Genomic DNA, 27971 nt, shown 5'->3' on the forward strand with positions numbered 1-27971 from the left:
GGACAGGCTGAGAGTTGGGGTTGTTCAGCCTGAGGAGATCTTAACAGTGACTTTCCAGTACCTGAAGGGGCTACAAGAAAGCTGGAGAGGGCCCATTTACAGAGGCATGGAGTGAAAGAACGAGGGGAAATAGCTTTAAATGGGAGGGGGGAAGATTTAGGTTGGGCATTGGGAAGAAATGGAGAATTCCTCACGCTGAGGGCGGTGAGGCACTGCCACAGGGAAGCTGTGGCTGTCCCATCCCTGGAGGCGTCCAAGTCCAGCTTGGTGGGACCTCGAGCAGCCCGGCCTGGCGGGAGGCGACGCTGCCCGCGACAGAGGGTGGAGCTGCACAGGCCCTCAGCTCCCTTCCAGCCCAAACCACTCCACGATTCTCCGATCCGTCACGCCCAGCGGGAGGTGCCTCAGGGCGCAGGGAGAGACTCGCCCCTTCCCCCGCGGCGCCGAGCGGGGCTGGGCTCGGCCGCGATGTGGGCGCCGCTCGGTGCTCTGGCGGAGCCGCGGGGATCCCGGGCAGCCAGCGGCCGCCGCTGGGCAGCCGTGCTGGGAGCGGCGGCGGGGCTCGTCCTCCTCGGGTTCCTCCTCGGTACAGTGCGCGGGGAGCGGGGAGCGCTGCGGCCGCCCTGCCCGCCGCGGGGACGGGAGGGGACGCGGGGGAACTGCCAGCGCCCGGGGACGGGAGAGACCGGGCTCCCTCCTGCCCCGCAGCCACCGACCCCTCCGGGCATTCCCGACCCCTCCGGGCATTCCCGGCCCCTCCTGGCATTTCTGACCCCTCCTGGCACTTCTGACCCTCCTAGCACTTGTGGCTCCTCGTGGCATTTCTTACCTTCCTGGCATTCCTGCCCCCTCCTGGCACTTCTGGCCTCTCCGCAGAAGTGGTCCTGCCATCGAGAGTGGCTTTGGGGCTTGTTTTTCATAGAGTAGAATCATAGAAAAGGTTGGAAAAGACCCCTGAGATCATCAAGTCCAACTGTCGGTTCAGACATGCAAGTAGAATGTTTTGGTTCGGTGTTTTTTTTTTTTCCAGTTTCCTTTTCAATCAAGTCATTTTGCTACGGGCAATAGCAGAGCGGCAGGATTTGTGAGGAGGAGACTGACATGGGACCCTCGGCTCTGCTGCCTCAGGGCTGCACCAGCCCAAAGCAGAAAGGGTGAAGTGTAAATGCAGGGCTGAGGAGCCTGATGGCAGCAGGGGTGTGGGCTGCAGCAAAAGAAGTGTGGCCAGCAGGTCGAGGGAGGGGATTCTGCCCCTCTACTCCGCTCTCATGAGACCCCACCTGGACTATTGTGTCCAGTTCTGGAATTCCCAAAGTAAAAATCATATGGAACTGTTGGGATGGGTTTAGTGGAGGGCTACGAAGATGATCAGAGAGCTGGAGCATCTTCCATACGAGGAGAGGCTGAGAGAGTTGTTCAGCCTGGAGAAGAAAAAGCTCCAGGGAGGCCTTATAGCGACCTTCTCCTACATGAAGGGGCTACGGGAAAGCTGAGGAGGGACTGTTTACGAGGGCTTGAAGTGATAGGATGAGAGGGAATATCTTTAAATTGGAGGGGGAAAGATTTAGGCTAGACATTGGGAAGAAATTCTTGACTCTGAGAGTGGTGAGACACTGGAACAGGTTGCCCAGGAAAGTTGTGGATGCCCCATCCCTCGAGGTGTTCAAGGCCAGGTTGGATGGGGCTTTGAGCAGCCTGGTCTGGTGGGGAGTGTCCCTGCCCATGGCAGGGAGGTTGGAACTGAATGAGCTTTAAGGTATCTTCCAACCCAAACCATTCTATGGTTCTATGAATTTCTTGTTCCGCCTCCTGCTTGGCCCAGGCAGGGAGGCCTGGCACTTGCTGCCACAAGAGATTTTCCCTCCCTCCCTCCCTCCTCATTGCTTCACAGATGGATCAGGATCAGTTTGGAGGAGGAAGGAAAACAAAAGAGCCACTTGTATTTTGAAATGCCTTTTGGTATGTACTTGTGATTCATGCCATTGGGACACCCTGACTGAATTATTTATGTGAAAAGAACCTTTCACTGGGCCACCAGTCAGGGCTGCGCTCATTTGCACTACCTATGTAACTGCTGCTGCATTTGCTCTGAATATGTCCAATCTCTGACTTATAAATAATAAAAAAAAAGATGTCAGAAACACTGTATTTGTAGCCAGGTGTTCCTCTCATCACTTACTCTGGTAATGCCAGCACAGTAAGAGAAGGATTCCAGAATAAGAGCCAGACAGACCAGAGGGTGAGAAAGTAGTTAGAAGACATCTGTTCCTTACCAAGGGTGTCTGTGTTTCTGTGCATTTTTTGTAGAGCTGCTGCCTTATTACTGAGGCGACAGATATGATTGAAATGAGTGACAGCACGGTGTTCTGCTGCTAAAGCAAGATAGATAAGTCTCCTTAGCATCTACAGTAGAATAACTGCTGAATAAATATAACATATTATTTCATTCCCTTCGATATCCACCTAAGTAAAGAAGTTCTCTTACTGTGTGGATGACTGCCACTGCCATCACTGTGCAGCCTGTATTGGTTTGTGGCTGCTTGTCTGTGCTGAGGTAAAGACGATTGCAAAATACGCAGTGAAAATCTTGTGGTGATACCGAAGAGAAATGGTGTGTGTTATGAGGATATTACTTTGGTGGTTTTACTGTCATATTTTGCTGTGTTGTACAGGCTGGTTTGCAAAACCTACAGAAAAGAAGACATCTGTGAGTCCTTATGAGAATGTGAAGGCGGCATTTATGGCTGAAATGAAAGCTGAAAACATCAAGCAGTTTCTTCAGTAAGCAATGTATAGACTAATGAGTCAAATAAAAAAAAAAAAAAAAGAAAATCCAAGCAGAAAGCAGCCCAAGGATGCTACCAAACAGAGGCTAGTGTACAGGTTCTCAGCCATAGCTTTTATCTAATTGTCCCAGTGAGCTGTGATTGACAAAACAGTTCATCCCAGCTTCTCTCATTCATGTTTGTGTTAGAAACAGTTGAGTTGATCAGTAATCTCAATACTTAAAGTAACTAAAAACTAAACTAAACTCTTGCTCAGCCTTCGGTGAGTGCATGTACAGTATGAAGGTTCAGCCTTTCTCTTCTGTGTCTGTTTTTAGACTACCACCCTGTTTATTTTACATCGGTTTTTATGTGAAAACATTCACTTAAAATTGGGCTGTATGAATGAACTTATATCAGGAGAGATTGAATGGAATATCAGTGTAAAAGAGAAGAAAACCATACCAGTGTTCAAGCCTTTAGTTCTTCCTACAACTTAAGCTGTAATATCTTATTGCTACTCTCTCTTTACACTTTGTCATACAGTGACCAAATGTATGTTTTCATCTGTCACCATTCTGACCTTATTTTCGTGAGGGAAGATAGATCTCAGTGCTCTCTCCTTCTGCACAGTGGATAGCTACAACAGACATACTAGATACCAGCTAGTCAGCCAACAGCGCATTCCACTGCTCATGATATACATCTAATAGTCTTAAAGCTTTAGAGCCTTTTTCAACACTATGTTATTTTCCACAATAATTTTTCCTCTCATCTAACTTTTACTGCTTGAATTAGTTGATTTTAAATGTACTCATTTCTTTTATTAAATCCTAAAAGCAAACCTGCTAACAGTTGTTCCTGAAAATTCAAACAATGGAAGATGACAATACAAGGGGCTTTTTTATTCTGTTACAGTTTAACTAATCTAATTGATTTCTTAATTTCTGTAACTTAGAAGCTTTAACAATAAGAAAACTGATGCACTATTGTTTGTTTATTTTAGAGATCTTGTAAGCAGATTATTTTTCTCTTAGGAGAGTGTAGTAGTTGTTAAAAGCTGTATTTATTTCAGTCAATCCTAGACCAAAAGTCGAAGTTTATTGATAGAAATTTACTTTCTGTTGAAAAAAAAAAGTGTTAGAATATCAGTTATTTTGGAAGTGATCAGCAAATTCAGGTTTGCTTTAAATTCCCAGCCTGATTAAGTAGCATGAAGTTGTATCTTGATACAAAACTAAATTACTAAAAATACATTTTCAGTTTATAAGATTTTGGCAATCCCACTTCTTTCATTTTAAGTGCACTTGCCACAAGCTGTTGCAAATAAATTACCTGGAAAGTATATTCTCTTTACTCTAGAACAGCCATGTCCTGGATTGTATAAACATTGAAAACTAAGAAGATTTTTTACAGTCTTAACCTGTGTTTTGGCTCCTACAATGTCAGCTGTTGTTAAACAGCTCTGTAAGAGGACTGCTTTCTGCCATCTAAACAACCTGTGTCTATGCCAACAGGAAACATTGTACTTCCTTTTACTGTCATAGGGCCAATTCTGCAGTGAAATAGGGCAGACACTTTGTCGCTACTCAGAACTACAAGTACAAGCAGTCAAGAGAGGAAATGAAAAAAAACCACAATATGCAGTTAAATGGGAATATAGTACAGGCGAATGTTATTGCATAAGTCAAATTTTAAGGAAAACATGCCTAACTCTTACAGAAAACAGCAATTGTCTCTAACAAAAACACATAACTCTGCTCTCGGTTATGTGTGTCATCTAGAAAATGGTACTGTCACCATAACAAGGATTTCTAGCACAGTGTTGGTACTGGATATTGACATTATCAGAGGACCATGGTTTTATCTAGCAGTATTCGTTACAAAGCAGAGGTGTGTAATTCTTTCAGAGTGTTTTGTTTGATGACTTTGTTTTTACTGGAACTCAAGAATTAAAAGTTTTCCTTATTTTATTACCCCTTCCTTGTTGAAGATCCAGTTTCCTTCGTTAACACCAGCTGGTACAGCACATGCTTCTGTGGCGTGTTGATGGCATGGCCCTGTGACAGGATGAGGAGATCATGATGACAACTTCATGCAGCTGGGAGTTTCTTCAGCTCACTGCACCACTGGCCTCTCTCAATGGTCTAGAGAATTTATGTTTTTTTCAGGCAGTGGGTTGCTCACTATTTATGGTATCATTCAGTGCTTGTTATTCACTCTGAATGACTTTTAAGTCATAAGCTGTTGAGGTTTTCTGTTCCTTGTTTGTAAGCCATGGTGAACTCACTCTTTCTTATTTGCCAACAAGACACACTCAAAGTGAATTTTTGTGCCAAAATTCATTAAAGTGGGATACAAGAAGAATCTCCAGTTAATTAACTGTATGGATCAGAGTAATGATGCACATTTCTAAATGGAATATGCAGAGATAAGTATACTCAATTTTTTTTAGTGCGTCATAAAGAAGTTTGGTCTCATTATGCATAGGATTGATTTGCTTAAGGTCACCCAGAAGACACTGAGTAAAGGGAAGACAAGATCCCACAGCTGATATAATTGTGCCATTCTTACTAAACCACACTCTGAGGAAGGTGCAAGCACCTGTGATAATCAGGACAGACCAAAACCATTTACCCCAACTTATACGCATACAAGATGGGCAAAAGAATTGATGTAGAGGAGTCCAGGTTGTTATTTAGCCCAGGTACATCTGGTTCATTTCTAAGAGGAGTTTTGATTATGAGCTGCAGTGCCTGATCCTGACTCATTCCTTCTTTTTCTCCAGCAATTTCACACGGCTTCCTCACCTAGCAGGAACAAAGGAGAATCTACATCTGGCACAGCAAGTCCAAACTGAATGGAAGGAGTTTGGTTTGGATCATGTTCAACTGGTTCATTATGATGTTTTGCTCTCTTACCCTGATGCTGCTAAGCCAAACTACATCTCAATAATTGATGAGCATGGAAATGAGGTACAGAAAATACAAGTTTTTGCAAACAGGGAACAAAATTACCTTCATACACTTGGGAAGTCTGGGAAGGAAAACTATACTTGGTTTTGTTGATGGTGTTGGACCTGATCCAAAACTCAAGGAAATCAGGGGTTCCACTTTCCTCTTATATTTTGTATAGTTATTTCTTAATTTATGTGTTAGAAATACTATTAAATACCCTGACTTGTATAGCATACTGGCACATCGATTAAATGAGAATTATGTATGGTAATTACTTTATGTAATTAAATTGTTTTGAAATTGTTCTTTTACTCAGAAAGAGGAAAGCATCTATGATCAGCACTACTATTTATGATGTTTCATCATATAATATCAGTGATAATGCTAAATTCAGCTTCTTGAAGATTAAAACTTAGACCTCAAGATGTATTATCACAAGTAACATCAATTCATTATGGAGCAGCTCAAGTGTTCGAGAAGCTGCGGGGAAGAGGAGAATGCATGTGTTTTTTACTGCTACAATATATCCTGCTTTTATCGGTGGTACTGAGACCACCTTAAGGGACTGTGTGCTCATTTAAGTGAGATTCTCTGTGAAGAGTGAAGATGGGAGGAAGTCAAGCATTGAATCTGCATACTGAAAGGGATGTCCAGTGCTTGCTTAAGTTTTGGCCACTCTAGGGTTGTAAAACTAGAGTCCTTTAAATACATGTGAAATGTGACTCAGTAGGAAGTGCTTCTTTTTCATATTGCCTGGTTTTACTTTTTTCTTCTTCCCTACTAGATTTTCAACACATCATTGTCTGAGCCTCCTCCTCCAGGATATGAAGCTGTTAGAGATGTGGTGCCACCTTACAGTGCTTTTTCAGCCCAAGGAATGCCTGAGGTAACATATTAAAATAGTAAAAGAAGTAAAAATAGAAATGGAAACAGAAATACAGGTAGGAACTGAAATAATAGAAACAGAAATAGAAATAATAGAAACAGAACAGATGGAATACCATTGCATACTGTAGCATAGCATGGCACAGAATAGTATAGAGTGATATAGAATAATCTGAAATTCCTGTGTCTTAGACTTTAGTTCAAAATCTGACATGTCACCAGTTAGAAAGGTGTCCTAGCTCTGATGTATTTGGGAGTTTTACAATGGAGTAAAGTTCAACTTGAGCAGTCATACGTATATGTTTAATTTTTTTTGTCTAGTTTGAGTTAGAACTGGATTTTGTATTTATATTTTCCTAAAAAAATGGTAATAAGTCTTGAATGTTTGCTGTTGTAAGCTTATTCTGTGACTATGCACCCTTGTTTCCCACCCTGGTGAACAAGTAAGATTCTTATATTTACATAGCCAAATGAACAACTTCATTTTCAAAATGCTGCTTGCCAAAGGCTGATACTGGCAGGTAGAACTGTGCCGTGTGTAGTATGCCTGAAAATGGCTTTTGCTAGCATTTCTAGCTGGTGGTAGAAGTGTTGCTGTGATCTGAGCTTTACACTAATCCTTGCCATCTTCTTGTACAGACGGTACCAGCTGACAGGCTTCCTTTTATAAAGCTGGCCTGTGTAACAGGAGTTTCCTATCCTTTGATCCATTAGCGGTTTCCATTAATATTTCGTAAGATTAGAAATTTTTTGTTGTTGTTCTTAGTATCTTTCCTGTCTATACATAGAAGACTGTAGGTTGGCAGGGCCCTCTGGAGGTCATCTGGTCCAATCTCTGAAACAAGTTTTAAAAGTTGCAGCTTCCTTCTTTAGAAGAAGATTTTATTTTAATTAAATATAAGAGCTTTTTTTCTGAAAAAAAACCAATAAATAAGACAGATTGTCTTTTCAAATATGAGGTTTATGTTCACTTTATTGCATAATACTTTGACAAAAGCTCCAGGTACCTAACTAGTGCTGATAGCAATAACGTTCTCCAGTGAGCAGTTGTCTGCACCTGTACTGCAATCAGGGAACATGTATATAGCTGAGCAGTGGGAATACTCAGTGGTTCAGAGCTCTTCAGAGTTCTCCCACACCTGCGTATGTATTTTGTGTTAAAAGCTATTCTGTTACATACCAGAACTAAGCTGTGGAGAGAGATATGTGGAACTTGCCAAATATCTTTCTGCTTACTAATTTTGTGAATGATTCCTGCATAAAGCTCTGAGTCAGTGAAGGCAGAATGCTGTAAAGTATTTGCATCCCAGGCTAACTATAGTTTCACAAGTAGGCCCCCTTTTTGGAAATCAGGAGAAATGTAGCAAAGCTCTTCGTACTGAGAGTCCAAGAATGCAGTGCTCACATTTTCTGGGTGAATGCTTTAACGAGGGAGTTGTGGAAATACAGTTTGGTGCTGCTAGCTCTATTACTTTTTCCTGCAGCTTTTTTTTAAAAATAAGTGACAGTGACTGTGTTTTGAAGGCTAAATACTGTCAGAGTGGGATAGTGGCTACTTGCCTGGTACAGTGAGGCCCTGCAGAGATTTTCAAGTAGATTCCACTCATTTCAGGTTCTCAGTAGGTGGAAGGTGGAATACATCCTCATCTCATATAGATTGTTAGGAATGTTTGTTTCTTCTGTGTGGTGTATTCTAACTAAATCCCAATAAACTGATGGATGAAAAAAAGTTAAGTTTTGAGCAGAAACTTCTTTTAACAGAAATATTTAACAGAGAGTAAAGTAGTGAAGTCGCATTCTGTCAGTAGTAGTAATAGTGGTTCAGAACATTAGCATCATAAATGATGGTAAAAGTCTGCTCTTCACCTCCTTTTTAAGTGACTGCAAAAATACTCTCATCTAGTTAATGGTGGTCACAAGTAAGAGGTGTGCTTGAGATCTCTTAACTTTGCTAAAACAGCACAGACAAAACATTTTATGAGTCTATGTTACATTCCTAAAGCTTATATTTTGTAATAGTTCCATGTACTTGAGGGATTTAATCGTATCACTAGGAAATGATGATCCATAACTGTCATAATGGTCTAATGAGAAATTTATTGCATTGGTGTACTTCTTATTCCTGTTAATGAAAATGAAGATGAAGAATTTTCAGAAATGCTAAAAGAAATTAATTAAGAAAGCCTGATTTACTATGCAATATATTGAATATTGCCAGAATCTTCAAATAAATAGCTTTCAATGTAGTTTCGGAGATGTAGAGATTGAATAAATATGAATTATTCTGCAACACTTGGAAAAATGCTATGAATACAGATGATATACTTTATATAAGATATAGTTATGAGAGCTTCTTCTAAAGATCAGAAGTGTTCTTTTCTTTAAATGATGGCATTTATTTAATCAAAGACATTATTTTAAAAGCCCTGTGAAATGTGAACAGGTTTTTACCATAAAATGTTACTGTTGTGTTAACATCGAACAGGGGCCCTGAATGTGAGAATCCAATGGGTTGCTATTAGTTGTTATAATTGCAACTCTGCAACTATGTAAGTCAAACTATTGAAATCCTCGGTTTTGTATTTTTCATAAAAAAGCCCAATAACCTACAAATGTAGGTATTCTGTACAAGGTACTCTGAAGAAATTAGGTTAATATGGAGGAAGAAATTCCCCCTCTGATTAATCTAAATAGACTGTAAGAACTTGCTTAACTTCCGTAGTTATACTTGATTTTACAGAAAGGGAAAACTGCTCTCTAAATTCAGAAAAGCTACCCCAAGAGTAATCCATACATTTATTAATTGTTCTCTGAACAGAGAGAACTTGAAACTTAATAGATGTGAAACTGTTTGCCTTATTTAAATAGTCCTTTTTATTTAATGAATTTATCCTAACTGAATTGATTTTGCTTAATTTAAGAAGGAATTAGAAATCGAGCGGGTTACTGATGAAACCAGTACAGTCAAAATGACTGTGCCACAGGTATAATCAATGTAAGGTGTATCCAGAGGGTAATTTATCCCTTCCTAAAATAGACTTTCAAAACAGGTTTGGGGTGAAGTCTCCTGGAAAGGGTTAGTTCTCAACTTTTCCCTGGCTATGGTGTGTACTGTTGGACCTTATAAGACAATGCACACAACCTTTAGGTTACTGACACTAAGGACGATGAGGCACACACCAAATACTGAATTATGTCGATGAAGCACAGTCATGAAGAATACTTCATTTGTGTGCAAGGTGTATTTATTGTGACAGTCATCTAGTTGTAGCTTCTGCTGTATTCAATGAAAATCAAGTCCTGAGAATTTCATCGGATGTTGGCATAATTCAGATTACTCTTACTGTGCAAAGTAGAATTGATATTTACTGTAGTGTCTGGGTTCAATATATGTCCAGCTATCCAAGGACAATTACAGCTTAAACAGAATATGAAGTGAAGTAAATGCCATAGACTGAGCACTTACTTTAACTTTCTGATTCGCAAGTCATATCTTAACATTCTCCATTGAGGACAAAATCTGGCAGCTTTGGGTAGCAGGGGTCTAAATTCATCAGAAGTCACTTGTCTACCTAATGGCCTCATGATCAAAGCTTGAACTCATACCAAAGCCAATCCTGGAGCTCGTTGTTCCCAGCTTATTCTCTTAATAGATTACATTGTCCTTTTGACATGCTCATTGACATTCTTGTTTCAAATTCTACCCTTTTTTATCAGGGTGAGCTAGTATATGTGAATTATGGCCGCACCGAGGACTTCTTTAAGCTAGAACGTGACATGGGAATTAACTGTACAGGAAAGATTGTTATCGCCAGGTATGGGAAGATCTTCAGAGGGAATAAGGTAATGCCTCTATATAAAAATGTTACTTGTGCCATCCTTCAGTTGATTTCAAGAGACTGAAACACATTCCTGAAGTATTCAGGAGATTTTCATGTAACTGAGTTTTTCATAGGCATGCATTCAAAGATGTTTCTTTAGTAGGACATATAAAATACATATTTGATATGTATATAATACATCTATAGTATAGAATTAAATAAGTTGGAAAATATGTATTTTTTATATACATTTGCATGCTATAAATTGTTCCAAAATATTTCTGTCACTATTGGGTATCTTAACTCTGCACTAGATTGTCTTCCCTATTGGTTCAGCTGTGCTTTAAGAGGCCTGCTTTGGATTTCTTTATAATAGTTTCTGTCCATCAGGCAGAGACTGTAACTACATGCAGGTTATTGTAAGTTCTGTATTTGTTTATTCAATGTCTGTATCATATAAATGTTTTTAAACTACAGATTTCTGCACATTTACATGGCCTGACGGGAAAGTACCTAATAATGTGTAAAATCTTGATAACCGTACTGTGATTTTCCAACTTCCTAATGTTATGCAAGAATGGGATAGAGGATGAAGGCAAGTAGTGTGTTTCCTAAAAAATGCCATGGTATTTCTAAACTAAAATATCCAAATATAAAACTGTTGAGGATTAACTGTCACTCAATAACTACGAATCACTGTCTTACCTGGTGGCAAAATGGATTGGGATGTCAGATTGACATATATTTTCTCTCTCTCGCTCTCCACCAGCCAGGATCATACAATAATAAATTCTCATGGGAAGACTTTTCTAAAATCAAAACAGCATGCAGGTCAGCCCCTCTGCTGTAATAAGCCTAAGCCTAATGAACAGACCTCTTTGGAGTTAGGCTTGCTCACACCCAAAGACATTTTCGAACTCTCCAATAACACTTTTTCTTTGTAGTCTAAACTCTGAGATACATTAGGAGGTCATTTAGGGTAAATAAAATGAATACATGACTGACTGAAAGATGTTTGCATCAATGTGTTACATTTTTTTTTTCCATCCATGCTGCAGACATTTCAATAGTCAATATTGAATTGGAGGACAGAAAAGAAACTCAGGCTATGCAGTAATACTGTGAAGGGTATTTTCCATGTTCACAGAACAGAATCACGAGGTTGCAAAAAAGACCCATAGGATCATCGAGTCCAACCATTCCTATCAATCACTAAACCATGCCCCTCAACACCTCATCCACCCATGTTTTAAATACCTCCAGGGAAAGTGACTCAACCACCTCCCTGGACAGCCTGTTCCAGTGCCCAATGACCCTTTGAGTGAAAAATTTTTTTCTGATGCTAAGCCTGAACCTCCCCTGGCAGAGCTTGAGGCCATTCCCTCTTGTCCTGTCACCTGCCACTTGGGAGAAGAGGCCAGATCCCTGCTCTCCACAACCTCATAGTAGCTGTAGAGAGCAGTGAGGTCTACCCTCAGCCTTCTCTTCTCCAGGCTAAACAACCCAAGCTCTCTCAGGCGCTCCTCATAAGACTTGTTCTCCATCCCCTTCACCAGCGCCGTTGCTCTTCTCTGGACACGCTCCAGAGCCTCAACATCCTTCTTGTGCTGAGGGGCACAGAACTGAACACAGTATTTGACATGCGGTCTCACGAGTGCCAAGTACAGAGGGAGAATAACCTTCCTGGACCTGCTTGTCACACTGTTTCTGATACAAGCCAAGATGCCATTGGCCTTCTTGGCCACGTGGGCACACTGCTGGCTCACGTTCAGTCGCTGTCAACCAACATCCCCAGGTCCTTCTCCAGGCGGCTTTCTAGCCAGACTTCTCCTAGTCTGTAGCACTGCATAGGGTTGTTGTGCCCCAAGTGCAGGACCCGGCACTTGGCCTTGTTAAACCTCCTGCCATTGGTCTTAGCCCAGTGGTCCAACGTGTTCAGATCCATTTGAAGAATCTCCCTACCCTCCAGCAGATCAACGCTTCCACCCGGCTTAGTGTCGTCTGCAAACTTGCTAAGGGTGCACTCGATGCCTTCATCCAGGTCATTGATAAAGACATTGAACAGGGCTGGACTCAATGTTACTGCAGTTATCTCCTAACTAAATTCTGAAGAACAGCAAATATCTTATTTTCTTATGGAGCCTGATATCTGCATATTTATTTTCAGGAAATGTTATGATATGAGACACTTAACGGGCCCTACTTAGCCCAAGCTCTGTAAAAGGCCCTGAGGAATAATCACTGTAATTTATAATACCTCCTTTTGCCTCTTGAACTTGTGTCAAGCTGTAAAGAGACAGGGACTGGAGATGTGCTTTGCAGGTGAAGAATGCTGAATCGGCAGGTGCCAAGGGAGTTATTCTGTACTCTGACCCTGCTGACTACTGCGCCTCAGGAGTAGATCCCTATCCAAATGGCTGGAACCTTCCAGGTGGAGGAGCCCAGCGTGGAAATGTATTAAACCTGAATGGGGCGGGGGATCCTCTGACACCAGGTTATCCTGCAAAAGGTAAGTAACGTGAGGAGTCGTGCTCTGAGGGTCTGGATTCAGGAATGGTGGGGAAGGTAATGGGGATGTTCTTTCCCTAGGAACAAAACACTTTTTTTTCTTGGTCTATATGTTCCTCAAATAAGCAGCTTTGGACTTAATGTCAGTAGGGCACCTCTGCAAATGGTGCATGAGAGAAAATGAGAGGATGTTAAGGGAGCCACTCAGTGCAGTGCTGGGCTGCTTAACTTCACAGACATACCCAGGCTAGCCAGAGGTCATGACACAAGTATTTGATAGCTGAAACCCTAGTCTTTTCTTTCTGCTTCTCATCAGTAAGTTAGCAAGGAGCCAGCCTGTGTAGCTCACAGGTTTCTTTGCTTTTGTAGTGTTCCTTTCTGCGGGATTTGAGCTCCTTTTCTTATACAGGAGTCCCTACTGGTAATTCTGGAAACTTTCGTGTTGGGAGTCATGACACCTGGCTGCAGCTGAGGCTCCTGAAAAGATGACTATTCCCCACTGGTTCATCACCTTCCTCATGCCTCCTTGGCAGCTTATTTGAGCTCTGCCTAAGCTGTTTCTTTTAGCACTTGACTCAGATAATTTTAGCTGAAATGCATTAAGAACCATTCAGGCCAGCGCTGGAACCAGGATGTCTGGGCGAGGCAGTCACCTCAAGAGCAGCACTCTCTGTGACAGGGAAGGTTACCTGTAGCCAACACAGCTTGAGCTGGAAGAGGACACGTGTTCACAACAGCAGCATGGCAGGAGCAAGAAGAAAATTTCTGGTTCCTCATGCTAGAGTCAGGAGTCTCATAGATGAATACTTGTCTGCTTCCCTCAACAAGGGTCCATGTGAATGTTGTGTTAAGGAGGAAACTATTCTTTTCCATACCTGCTGGCTTGCAAACATCAAATCTTGAAATTTTGTCCACATTGTGAGAATGAAGATTCTCATTTGTTAAAGAAGAGCAAACCAAAACCAACGCAAACACTTTATTTGTATTTAAGCTCCATGAGAGCAAAGCAGACTTCACAAAAACAGCAAAACAAACCAGAATATTCATTAGCCCAGTGCGTAAGTTTTTATCTGCATCTCTTATCAGCTGGCAACAGTTTTTTATTTCCAAGCTGAATGTTCCAAGCATCAGACTACGGGATCCCTCTTTGCTCTTGTTCTTTCTCTGTGGCTTAGTCTTCAAGTTCCTTCCCATGGAAAGAAATAGTTCTACCTACATGTATTTCAGTGCCAAAAAAGCAAACAATTTTAAAATTTCCAGCCTTTTCTAAATGCAAGACTAAAAGAATCTTTCTTAGTTTCTTTCTGGAAACATGTTGATAGAGCATAAAGAATGAAATCACTGAAGAAATGTGAGCCTAGCTTTGAGGAAAGTGAAATGATTATCCCCGACTACAGTGTTAGGACTGTGCTACAAACTGTACAGTTCCTTCTGAGAGTTGTAAACATGAAAATATCTGTCTTCTGCTTTCAGAATACACCTACCGATTAGACAAAGCCAGTGGTGTAGGTCTCCCAAAAATTCCAGTTCATCCTATTGGCTATCACGATGCTGGGGTATTACTGCGGTAAGTGTATGGGAGACACGGAATTTTAAGCAGACTGTTTTTTGAAAATTATGAGAGTATTTGAAAAGAAAGGGAAAAGACTTTTGCACTGTGCTTCTACTGTTGCTGTTGAAACAGTATATGTTTGTCTGTCATTAGGTTCTCTGTAAGAGGTAATTACTACATACCAGCTATGTGCAGAGTGATCTGGAAAGGATAATCTGTAATATATCATGATTAATCATGTATACAGAAGTTATAAAAGTGTTTCTCAGCAGGATTAAAGGCAAAAATTTTTGAGGGTGGCATGATACCTGTCTTGTGAAAAAGACTACAAATGAAGTAATTAATTTGTCTGGGGATAGACATATTTGCCACAGATTATTCTCCTGTGGAAGCTTGTAGTATAAATTATCTAAGGTAAAGACCATCACTGTGATCTGTGTGCGCTTGGGACCTAACAAAGTGTGGTTCCCGGTTCCTTATTTGTGTTTGGTGTTTGATAAGATGTTTGTAAGTAATAATGTTTTTTTTCTTTTCATAATAGTAATATGGGCGGATATGCACCACCGCATACTAGCTGGAAAGGAAGTTTGAATGTCTCTTACAACATTGGTCCAGGCTTCATCACAAATTATTCTACAAGGTCAGTTTTGTTTCATAAGGAAAGCTTGCTTGGGCTCAGAGGAAAACTGGAGGAGGAATAGAATTTCACCAAAGGTAGATTAGTTTGGGTTATATATCATTATTTTGATTATGACCATTTCCTGGGCTGAAATGCTCTCAGTGCAAAACTTCAGTAGATTTACATCTTGATTGGATGGGTATGACTGAATTGCTTTAGTTTCCAGGTTTCCAGGTAGTCTTGAACCAGTTTCATTTGAAAAGCATCTAGGCTTTGACAAACTATTGGTAAGACTTTTTTTTTTTTTTTTTTGAGAGCTGAATTTGTTTCTTAGTCAGACAACGTGAAAAATTCTTCCTGAAAAATATACAGACAACCCTTGAGGATGAGTTGTTGCACCTCCAGTTATGTGGTGAATAAACAAAGTCTCTTGATGCAACTCAGGTTGTCTGATTTTCTGCTGCCTGAGGTGCAGCATTGATTTTGCTGGAGTCAGTTCTGATTTGCACCAAGCTCTAGATGATTAGAACTATTTACCTTTTTAACATTAGGTGGTTTTCATTGTTTGGTCACTTTTCCAAATTTAAAAACTAGCTGCTAGCAAAAAAATCTTTGAACTTAGAGTTCTGAGCCTGTTATCCATATAAATCTTCATGACATCAGTAACTGTACATAGCTTTCAAGGGCTAAATGCTGTTCTCAGTTGCACAAGTATAAATCCAGAAAAAACCTACGCTGAAATCTTTTGAGATTTACTTTGGTCTAATAGAGGGTAAATTTGGCCCAAATGTTTTCCTTACAGTTTATATTGTATCCTCTTGAAAGATGTCAATATGTTATATTATCTAATCTAGTGGATTTTTCCTTTCATTTTCTTCCCAATGCACTAGAAAGGTAAAAATGCACATTCATAGCAACAATGAAGTAAGAAGGATTTACAATGTGATTGGTACCATCAGAGGCACACTGGAACCAGGTAAAGTAATTCGTCTTCAGTGTAATGCGGGCGTGCAGTAACCTCTGCATGCACTTCGTACTTACAAGGGGGAAACAAAGAATATTGTTTTCTCTGAAATATTGCACTACATGGTCATTGGTGTTGAAGTATTTATTGCACCAGCTTTCATATGGTTCAGGGCATGTCAGAACTTTCACTGTAAATGCTGATTTTCAAGAGGGAGTTATAACCGGACAGGAATATTTGTCTTCAGGCAAGTAACTTTACAATTGAAAGAGTATTCTTAAGTGGATATTCTTCTCTGCTAACACGAGAATGGATTTTGCATTCCATCTGAAGACATCATATCCACCATTACTGACTTTTTGTCTGTCTTAGCCTGCTGTAACCAGTGTGATTTTAAACCCTTAATAAACAGATATATAGACATCCATAGGATGATGCTAACATCATTTAACTTGTAACTACAGCACTTCCCTGTTGCCTGTAACACAACTCTTAACCATATTATAGAAGCACAGAGATCTAATCTGACTTAGACCTTATTAATCACTTACCTGTCATGATTTGGACAACTGTTTTTATGATTGACTATATATATATATTCAGAGAAATACTGCAATCAACACACCTTATTGTTGTGAGTTGGCATGCTGTACAAATATAATTAGAGGATCAGCTTTACTGTGAAACACAGTATTGTAAAATATGGAAAGATGCTTTTATCTTTAGAAGATAGCTGTGTTTCTAATAATAGCTGTGACGTGGAATTTAAAAGGTTTTAAGTCTTACGGGATCAAGTTATTGTGTTTGACAAATTCTTTAGCACTGGCTGAAAATGCAGAAGAAATGTCTTTGGAGATTTAAAGTGTTCTTTGCCTTTCTATCATGTATATTATAAACTATTAAGCTTTGTTGCCTGATATGTACATGGAAAATTAGAAATTGCTTCCAATTAACATGTCTGTGGCAGGAAAAATCTCGTAAGTAAACCTTCATCATTAATTTCTCTAGACAGGTATGTCATCCTGGGAGGTCACCGTGATTCATGGGTATTTGGTGGCATTGATCCTCAAAGTGGGGCAGCTGTGGTTCATGAGATTGTGAGGAGCTTTGGAAAACTGAAAAGGAAAGGTAATGTGATGGAAGAATAAAGCAAACCAAATTCACTGCTCTCAGCAGTACCTATTGATTTCTCTGAGATTTAAGTATATGATTAGAATCAAACATGTGTATCTTTTGATAAGTATGCTGCTCTGCAGCTGTTAATTATTTCCAGTTACAGCCTTGGTATATTTGCGTACTTCTGCTCAAGTGAAAGTACACTTAAAGGAAAACAAAACACACACTGAGGGATACTGAAATAAGTAAGATGTTTAAGTGCAATTGATTACTGCCTGTTTGAGGCTGGTCAGGCTGGATGTTTCAATGGTCCTATAAAATTGCTGTGTGGACTGATCAAGGCTTCATCAGGGCAACACTGAGAACCTTCTCAGCACTTGACTATAGTTTAGGGACAGACCCAAATATAAGTAAAGCATGTCTGTGTGATGCAGAGAATGAGCCGTGCAAATGTAGTAGTAGGTAATGGTTACAAATACTCAGTTACATTAGAATAGGAACAAATGTCAACTGTACCACATTTCTGCTGCTGTCAGAGCAAATCCTGTCTCCCTATCTGACATCCCATGGCAAGAAGTTCTGACTTAACTCAAATATGGTGCTAGAAGAGCTTTCTTCGCCTACCTTAACCCTATTGACATTAAGTTTTCTTTCCATTTCCAAAAGGAAGAAAAAAAACCAAAAGAGGGGGAACAAAAGAAGAAAAGGTTCCAGTAGCCTCAAAGTAAACTCTGGGCAAAGATACAGAGGCAGGGCAATAGGCAATAAAGCCTGTTACGTTTGACCTGGGTTTAAATTGAATGCAGAGCTTCAAGTTAAATACCTTTGTTTAGAAAGTGATCTGTCAAAGTTGCAGGGAATTCCTTAGATTTTGAAATCTGGCATGTGAGAGACAAGTCAGAGAAGTTCAGCGGTAGATATGAAAACTTGCCAAACACATTTCTGTCAAAGTAGACACTGGTATACAATGTGAACTGAATTGAGCACAGCAAAACATAGTTAAAAAGCTTGCTTTTTTCACAGATCAGGATGAAAGATGAGCCCTTCCCCCGTCAAATGACATTTGTTTTCACATTAGTTGCCATGTAACAAGCAGTCTTTATTTCTGTAATACAATTTTCATAGTCTTTTATGGCAGGATGGAGGCCAAGGAGAACAGTGATATTTGCAAGCTGGGATGCAGAGGAGTTTGGCTTGTTGGGATCGACAGAATGGGCTGAGGTAAACCAGTAGTGTTCAAAGAGAAACATTCACAGTGGTGGATCTTTGAGATATTTGTACCAGAAAACAACACTTATTCTTTCTCTGCCTCCCTCTCTCTTCCTTACTTACACATACACGCTCTCTTGAGTTTCCTATTGAACTACCAAGAATATATGGCTTCTTGCGGTATGTGATGTCTTTCCCTGAAACAGCTGTTACTTCTGTGGATGGGGAGATAGTTCTCAGGAGAAATAAGTTTATGCTCTTTTCCTTCTCTTAGGAAAATGCCAAAATATTACAAGCACGAGGAGTGGCTTATATCAATGCAGATTCCTCTGTTGAAGGTACAGAGTTTTGAATTGTGTTTGACAGGAATAGTAATGGTATATACAACTCACTGGGCTGGGAGGCATCTTCTCTTGAAGATCCATAAGACCTTCAATATGATAATGTTGTTTCATTAGTTCAGGAGTAGATGCAGGGGGAAATCATGACTCAGAATCTTTAAATATCATAGAATCATAGAATAACCAGGTTGGAAGAGACCCACCGGATCATCGAGTCCAACCATTCCTATCAAACACTATTCCTGTTACTTGAAGGAAGGAGTCCATTACAGTAACTACACTGTTTCAGAAGTCAGGAAAGGGACAAGCAGTGTTGTGTCCCTGTCAGCAGTTTAATGGCAACTCTTTAGTCAGCTGTGTGTAATAAACGTGTGTAATAAACATAGGGACATAAGCTCTTAATTGTTGCTTCAAAGCTGGGCTGTAATTCTTCCTAGCCAATAAAAAATGTGCTGACAAGATCAAAGAGCTCTTGTACAAGAAGAATCAACTTGTTCCTTGTGGACAGTGTAGCTCTCTAGTCTCTTTTTTTATTAACAAATAATGGCATGAGGTTTCTCCTGAGTAGAACTTGGTTTTTCCTGTTTTTTCAGGAAACTACACACTACGAGTGGATTGCTCACCATTGATGTACAGGCTTGTGTACAGTCTGACTAAAGAGGTAATACAACCTGAAATTTTTAGCCAGCATATTCAGTGCTTCCTTAGTGGATGGGATTCTCTGCATAAAATATGGTGTCAGAGTTTCTTTCTTTTCCAACTGCAGTATACCTTTTCAGTCAGTAGCTGTGTGACTAGATCTTCTTCCCAGGAGTAGCAAAGGGATTTCAAGCTTCTAAGTTTAAAATACTATCTATTTATGATTATGGGATTTTTCAACTCCTGTGAAAGTGTTACTTCTAACGTCAAAAGAATGAAAAAATGCCATGAATCAGAGGACAGAAACAAGAACAAACCAGTCCAACTACTAAGGTGCCCATGGTAGTGGAAGACCCTGACTCACTTTAGGCAGGGAAATAAATTAGGCTTGCTACAGTGTTGTTTTCAGCATGATATGGCAGGTTTGATCAACATGCTCAGCTTCAGTGTAAACTGTTCAATATTAATTGGCTCTGACAATGATGCTCTCACATATTTGTGTGGCACACAAAATTAAAACGTAGGGACCTTTTTCAGGAAATAATCTCACCATCTTGAATGTAAGATGTTCCTTGCTTTGTGAGTGAGTCTTAGAGGCTGGCACTACAGACTTTTTATTTCTGTTCCTTTTTCTGTACCTCTGTATTAAAGCATGAACATTTAATTAGTCTTCTATGTGTGCATTTTATATGTGTATATACAATGTACATTCAACTACCATATATGTACCATGGATCTACTACACTGTCTTCATCTGCTATATATATATACATAGAAAGAGAGAGAGTGTCATCTGTTTTTGTCAGCGTCAGTAATTGGGTTATCTCTTGGAAGGTGGCATTGCCCTGATACAAAAGTAAAGCAAATGTAGTAACTCAGTGTAATCATTTTGGGGCAACTGAAAGACAACAAGTAAAATTTAACTGTTTTAAAATTAGTTGCCCAGATAAAGATAATTCTGTCCTGAACTGCAGAAGAGCTGATCACCTGCAGTTCCCATGGTAACCTGTGTTAAGTGCAGGTGTTCAGAACAGTCAGAAAATCAGGTCAATGGAGCCTCAGTGTGGACACTAAGAAGCATTGTTAAAATATTAAGGTAAATACCAGTAAACATGGTTGTGTAACTCTGCGTGTTCTGGGGAGCAGAAACAAAAGCAGATGAATGTATGTAACCATAGCTCGTTGCCAGCTGATCAGGAAGCAGGTCCGCCTGTGATCCCATCCAAAATTAATCTATGGCAAAAAGTGTTAACGCTGCTAATACTGTTCTATGAACATTTAGCTTTGAGACCAAAAATTCAAATATATTAGTTTTATGATTCCTGTTGTGCAGCAATTCCTAAATAGTAGATACAGATATTAATAATAGAATAGATATTAATAATCTTTAACAGATTAAATGTAATAAACTCAGCAGCCCACTGATAAAAAGAAAAGATGAAAGGATACTTACAGTGTTTAACCTGCTCAGGTATCTGGAAAGTAGTGAGAGTAATAGATATGAACTTTAGGATGATTATTACTTGATTTGTACACCTTTGTAGCCGCTGTGATGACCAATACTGTACACTTTGCCCTTCTAAGGTTACTGCTGCATCCATGAAAATAATTTTTGTGAACTAACACAAGGTAGAAACAGTTTTGAGTTATAATAGGACAAAATTGAAATTTCCTGACAAAATGAAATAGAAAGTTCTGGCTTTGTGAAGGATTTTCTTGTTGAATGTTTAAATTAAAAGGCTGCAAATCTCATAAAGAAATATCAGAATGCAAATATTGACTTTAAATGTTTTGCTTTCCCTGTGTCTTCTTCTATCTAAAATTGTCTGCCTATTTTTAGCAAAGAAACCATTCCTCTAGAAAATTTGAACATTTTTTAACGTTTGAAATGTTAAAATGGAAATGCTGAAAGGCTGAGGAACTGAAGATTGTGGTTTAGTCATTGTCCTAAGCCATAGACTTTATGTGATGACAGGTTGTAGATTTATTGCTTGGTAACATTTAAAATTGTATCGTTTGTCTTTTTATACGATATACTTCTTCTAGATACCAAGTCCTGATGAGGGATTTGAAGGAAAATCTCTTTATGAGAGTTGGTATAAAAAAAATCCGTCAAGAGAACATAAAGAGGTCCCCAGGTCAGTGACAAAAGAAAATAAACAATATACCAGAAGTTATTATCATTTGAAGAGTGTGGCTTTAAAAGAAATACCCAGTTATAAAACTGATCACATAAAAGAAATGGTGGGATTCTCAGCTGGGATAAACTTCAGAGTTTTATTGATTGCAGCTGATACACTACTGAACAACAGTTTTGTTAACTTGTCTTTTTAGTATGAATAGGAGGCTTTATATATGAAGAGTAAAGTTTTCGTGTAGTTTATAGGGATTTAGGCGAAATAGAGGCAGGCACACAATATGCTAACACAGCAGCTTTCACTGGCACTTGCTTCCAGTCTCTGGAAGGCCTCTCAGTTTAGGTGGCTGGGGAGTGCACTAGGTGGGATGACACTGTCCTTCAAATTTACTACGATTTCTTTATATCATTTCAAACCCTGATTTTATTCCATGGAGCCATACTGGTACTGTTGTGATTTCTCCTAGTTGAGAGTTTGGGATAGTGGAAGTTCAGGAAGTCATTGGGTGTTCTCAGTGATTCAAGACAATGAGTTAAACTCTGCTTTTGCAATTTTGATTTCTGTGACCCTGAGAATGATGACTCTGCTCCTCTGTGAATGCAATCGATGAGGTACATGTGATGTAGGGGTCACAGGCAATTCATGGTGTATTAACAGAAGTGGCATACTAGGGAAAGACCGTCCAGTGATTGTAACTGCGGAGTAGATAATTGTCACAGTACTTCAAAGCAAACTAAATTTATACTTTAAGTATTGTCACTCAAGGCATTTTCCTCTTTCTTGTTAAAAGAATAAATAAACTGGGTTCTGGCAATGACTTTGAAGTCTTTTTCCAACGTCTTGGCATCGCTTCAGGCAGAGCACGTTACAGTAAAAATTGGGTAAGTTTGTGTCTTTGTAATTTTATCTCCTCTGTAACTGCTGCATAATATCACCTCTAATTGACCTATTTAGACTGCCAGCTTTTTGCAGTAGTTCAGTTTGGTGTGTCAGGAGTGGAGTCCTAGTCCATTACTAGGACTCTATGTGCTGCTACAACAACAATATCTAGTAAATAGGAATGGTCAGCTTGGTATCAGTCAAGCAAAAGGACCTTTACTCAGGGTAAATGGATGGGCTCAAATTTACCTGTGGTTGATTAAGGCTTATGAATGGCTTATGATGACTTTTGAGTAATTTGAAATAACTTATGAAGCTTTGAATTCAAAACAGTTCATGTTTTATGGAAAATACGGGTTTGACTCCAGAGCATATTGTGAGATGACACTAACTGAGAAATATTCAGGGAGTAATCTATTCAATGTGGCCTTTGCCTCTGAAAAGGCATACCCAAAGGCAGAAACACTTTACTGCTGGGATCCAAGCAAAAAGAGAAAGGGCAATTTCACCTTAATTTAGCCAACTAAAAGTTATGTCTGTTCTGAACTACTTTCTTTAGGCTCTGTATATGGTCAGTGGAGAGAGACATCTCCAAATGACTATTCATCATAGGTCAATGTCTGAGAGAGCCATCACTGAGCAGTTCTGATATGATTGACTGTAGTGGCTACATAGGATTAGGGTGACCTAAACACTTAACTTTTCAGTGCCTTGAATTGCACAGCAAGGTTTTCAAGCAAAGCTGAAGTATCCAGAGCTGAATAAGGGTTTTGTTTGGGTTTGTTTGTTTCAGAATGTAGAAAAATACAGCAGCTATCCAGTGTACCACAGTGTCTATGAAACCTATGAACTTGTGGAGAGGTTTTATGATCCCACTTTCAAGAATCATCTGACAGTAGCTCAGGTACGGGGAGGGCTGGTGTTTGAACTGGCCAACTCCGTTGTTCTTCCTTTCGACTGTAGAGATTATGCATCAGCTGTGAGCAACTATGCTCAGATCATCTATAATTTGTCAAGGAATCATGAAGAGGAGCTCGCAACATACAGCGTGTCCTTTGGTACGTACAGTCTTTCATTGCACTCCTACTCTGTTAGTGCTAGCAGTGTCTTATCTTAATGTATGTCTTAGTCATGAAAAAGTGAAAATAGCCACACCCTCCAAAAGTTTGGAATTTGACTGTTTTGTCACTTAGAGACTCTGTAGAGACTATGCTGCTTCCAAGTAGAACTAACACAGTTGTATATTCTGTGACCTGGCATGGCTCACTGATGTTAGCAACAAGATATCTTTGTCTTGGTCCCTAAAAAAAAAAAAAAAATCATCACACTGCTTTGCAGCTTTTTGCACAATTCTCTGTCCAACACTAATCATAGGACTATAGGATAATTCAGGTTAGAAGGAACCTCAGGACTTACCTGTGTCAGCCTGTCCAAGGCAGGGTAAAATTTCAAGTTGCTCAGAGCTTTATTCCATTTGGTCTTGAAAACTTGCAAGGACAGAGACCACAGAACTTCTCTGGACCACAGTTCATGACTGTCCTCAAGGGAAAAAGATTCTGCTTACATCCAGTCAGAACTTCTCTTATTTCAGGTTATGGGCACATGATGGCAGGTGCAAGCATTATGAGAATTTTGCCTTGGGGCTTGGTCAGGCAGGAATTGTTCTTCCCTATGCTGCAATAGGGATCTCATGCTGGCATGTGAAATTTTATTTCATGTTACAGGGATTAAAAATATGCCTATTGCCTCAGAGGCCTATATATTTTTTGGCAAAATTATATAGTATGAATATTTAGGACTTGGCTGCTAATGACCAATATCAGGTGTGTGTGTGTGCATGCACACACACATACACACAGGAAATCTTTCTCAAAACTTTGTGTGGAGTGGCATACCAGTAAAGGACGGGTTGTTGAGATTTGTAAAATCCCAAACCTATCTGAACAGCCTGGTTGTGGCAATCTGTACTCTAGTTTTTGGTATTTCTGTACGTGCTTCAAGTAGCAAATGATAAATGATATTCACAGAAATACTGATTTCTATTGCCTCCAAGGCAAGTGTTCATGCAGAATTACATAATTTTTAATGTAGGAATATGGGGTCATTAGATTTTTCATTTGATGAGAACTGACAGGTCACAATCACAGAGAAAGATAAGGATATAAATTGAACAATTTGATTTGTTAAATTTGAAGTTTAATACTTCCTTCCTTTCCAGATCCTCTCTTTTCAGCTGTTAAGAATTTTACAGAAGCTGCTGCGAGTTTTCATGAAAGACAGGAACAAATAGATATCAATAAGTAAGTTTAACTCTTTTTTTTTTTTTTTTAATCCCTTCCAGTCAAATACTCCATAAAGTACTATGGGCTCAGGTGACAAAGTCCTCACTTGCATTTAGTCCCCTAAATAACTTTGTTGAGAAATGATGGCCAATCATTTGTTTTATTATACATCCTTATGAAGTCTTGCCTTTAAGGATCTGGTTACTCTAGCAAACTAAGCATAGAAATGTTGAATTAGTGGACATCAGAGACACTGCAGAGACTGGGAATCTAGCCAGGCTAGCTTCAAAAAGTGTCCAAGCTAATTAGTCTATAATAGCCAAAATAAAAATAGCTAAATAAATAGCTGTACTATGACTGTACTTGCAGCAAGCTTTCTGATGAGCTTTTCAAAAATTCTGCGCGTGACCTATGCCAAGAGGCCTAATTTGCACATGACTTAATTCTTAATTTATTCATTGTAGGCGATACCCAGAATAAGAAACCAAACTTCCTTTTTTATATACATATATGTATGTTCCATTTCTTGTGAAGAATTTCATTAAGCCATATGCTTACCCTTATGGAAGACTAAATGTGAAGAAAAGCCAGCTTTTTAATGGCAGCAACTTTCAAGATAAATGCGTTAACAGTAATTTCTTATGTAAAATATGACACTTCTGACATATGACATGTATGTGACAATTGCAAAATTATTTCGTTGAGATATGGCTTAAACTTAAGCATTAACTCAACAAGACAATTTTGTTTTCCATTTACACCAATGTAAATGTAAAGCATATTCACTGATAGTAGTGGAGTTATTCCAGGCTTACTGTACTATAAATTTTACCCTTTTTTGTTGGTGAGTAACTTTTGATGCTCTGCAATCAGTTACTTCAGTTGTAGACTTCCAAACCCACATGTATTCAGTATAATCTTCCTCACAGTTCTTCTATTTGTTAAGCATCAGTAGTATACTCGGAGCTATTCAAAGCACACTGACACAGATGGTCTTTGCTCTAGGGAATTTACAGTCTGCTGTCAGAAAAAAAAACAATTCTTGGATGATTCAAAAGATGATTCCAACATCACAAGGTTCCTGTTTCTCAGATGTTGTGATGTGACATAAAAATAAATGTGATATTATTGAAGTTATTTGCAGCTGGCTGGGTTTGTGGAAAACAAGGTCTTTAGAAAACTGCTATGCAAAAGAAGAGAATGGTCTGCCTAAGCATCCCATTGAAAAGGAGATAGAGTAAGATGCAACATGAGAGAAAAGTTTCAGTCTTCTTTCAGACTTTTCCTTGGCCTTTAAAAGCAGCCTTAAGAGACTTCCAGATTATTAGCCAGACTATCTCACAGTAGAGATCAGCATAATTCTGTTGTGCAAATTAGCTGACATGGGCTGTCTTGTGAACTTTAATTTCAAGATCTTAGATCTACTGTCCTTCTTAAATCCAGAGTTGTGCACAGTGGGGTATGAGATGAGATGAGATCTAACATATTCTTCTCTTCTTTTTAGCCTACTTGCTGTAAGAACACTAAATGATCAGCTCATGTTTCTAGAAAGGGCCTTCATCGATCCTCTTGGATTACCTGGCAGGCCATTCTATAGGTAAGAAAGGCTTATTTTTCACTTTGTGCCATGAGTACCCTGTGAGAATTCCTTAAGTCTCAGAATGGAATTGTAATGATTTTATTAAACACGGTAAAAGTAGATTAAGCAGGACAGATAATGACTGAAAAGGGAAAACAACATTAGGGGAAATTTCAGTTGAGATACACTACACAGAATGAAGAAGAATCTTACTGGAAGCCTAGTAAGATCAGTAAACCCATTTCCATTGATCTCTGTGGGCTTCAAAACTGATCTAAAATTTTGCCCCTGGACTTGGTTCAGGTAATTGCAATGGTAAAAGATCTTTAGGAAGTCATTATGATTTGAAAGTGAAATGGAGTATAACTGAAGTGTCTACAATTTGATTGATTACAGCAGAACAGTAATGCTAGCAAATACAGTATAGAGGGCAGTGCTTCAACAGCCGTGAAGTGTATTCAGTAGTTCTCCCATTCAGTTCAAGAAGTAAATCTTGTTTGAGAGGCAGAATAGTAAAGCCAAGTCTAGCTTTTCGGTCCTCTACCAATCTGCACAATTCAGAATAGTAATCTTTCAACTAAAAAGTTCCACTACAACTAACTGTAGAAAGAGAACTGAAGATTTACAATTGTTGTATGTCTCATAGCTTCTGGTTAAAAATCTATTGAGAACAGTCTCCTGATAAAGCATCAGCTTTGCTACCTCAGAACATACCTCTATCTGTTGCAGATCCTGTATATTTGTGAGAAAAGAAGCTGGCTTTTTTTTTTTTAATCTTTCCATTTAATCTAAAATGAGGGAAAGGAAAATACTTCCATCAACTTTATCTTGTGTCTTCTTAGCTACAAAGTTCTGGAATTCATATGGAAAAATGCAGCCTATATAATTTTCTTGCTTCATAGATTATAGTTACTATTGTTACAATAATCTAGTTTACATCTTCACTACAAGAATTTAACATATGATACAAAACCAGATTAGTTTTATTCAGAAAATATCATGGTTTATTCTCCTAATGCAGAATATTGTTGTTTTTTCCCCTCAATTTCCCTACAGACATATTATATTTGCTCCAAGCAGCCATAACAAGTATGCAGGAGAATCATTCCCAGGGATCTATGATGCCATGTTTGATATTAAAAACAAAGCCGATCAACATGAAGCCTGGGAAGAAGTAAAAAGGCAGATTTCCATTGCAGCCTTCACTGTACAGGCAGCAGCAGAAACACTGAAAGAAGCAGCATAAATATAAACAACATAATCATCAATGGAAGCAACATGACAGTTTGAAGAAACCTTAAAAACAGGGCAACTAAAAACAACTATTACAAAACAAATTTAAAAAATCTTGTTCTTTGCAAATAATATACCCAAGCGGAATACATTTAACTATGTTAACAAGGTAATGTACTCAATTCAGAGAGCTCAGATTTTAGATAAATTCTGAAGTTAAAACGTTTCATGTTTTCCTTCTACTTAATATTTTAAATATTACTAACCACTGGATTTATTTTCAGAGCTTTGAATTTTGCTAGCTTCATTATTATAGCACTACTCATAGTGCATTAGAAAACCAGAAGTAATTTCATGTTTCTGTAGGTTTCTAATTTTGTTGTTGAATTTTTGTTACTTACCTTGGAATTGCAAAATTTTACTCCAAGATAGCCCTTTCAGCTCTCCTTTTACACAAAGAATCACTGTCACATGCTCTGTGAGT

At 39.1% G+C, this 27971-nt stretch overlaps 1 protein-coding gene across 4 annotated transcripts; it reads left to right on the forward strand.

Annotated features, from left to right (window-relative positions):
- The first annotated feature begins 461 nt into the window (after positions 1–461).
- LOC138735361 (glutamate carboxypeptidase 2-like) lies at positions 462–27945 on the forward strand. Of its 4 annotated transcripts, none has more exons than XR_011339712.1 (19): positions 462–586; positions 2673–2781; positions 5554–5740; positions 6507–6608; positions 10325–10450; positions 12751–12937; positions 14410–14503; positions 15030–15128; positions 15998–16083; positions 17080–17199; positions 18326–18408; positions 18671–18734; positions 19331–19398; positions 21423–21514; positions 22305–22395; positions 23187–23297; positions 24612–24693; positions 26180–26272; positions 27311–27357. XR_011339712.1 is itself a non-coding variant. In XM_069883315.1 (19 exons), exons 1-19 carry the CDS (start codon positions 469–471, stop codon positions 27498–27500), a joined length of 2256 nt encoding a protein of 751 aa, XP_069739416.1. In that variant the 5' UTR covers positions 462–468; the 3' UTR covers positions 27501–27945. The 4 variants fall into 4 exon arrangements, 3 of the variants coding, with proteins under 3 accessions (XP_069739416.1, XP_069739418.1, XP_069739417.1); XM_069883315.1 differs by having other exon boundaries at positions 23187–23451; positions 27311–27945; XM_069883316.1 differs by lacking the exon at positions 462–586 and adding an exon at positions 1926–1959 and having other exon boundaries at positions 23187–23451; positions 27311–27945.
- The last annotated feature ends 26 nt before the right edge of the window (positions 27946–27971 follow it).

This window comes from Phaenicophaeus curvirostris, chromosome 1 (assembly GCF_032191515.1).
Source record: "Phaenicophaeus curvirostris isolate KB17595 chromosome 1, BPBGC_Pcur_1.0, whole genome shotgun sequence".
In the NCBI taxonomy this organism is placed as follows: domain Eukaryota; kingdom Metazoa; phylum Chordata; class Aves; order Cuculiformes; family Cuculidae; genus Phaenicophaeus; species Phaenicophaeus curvirostris.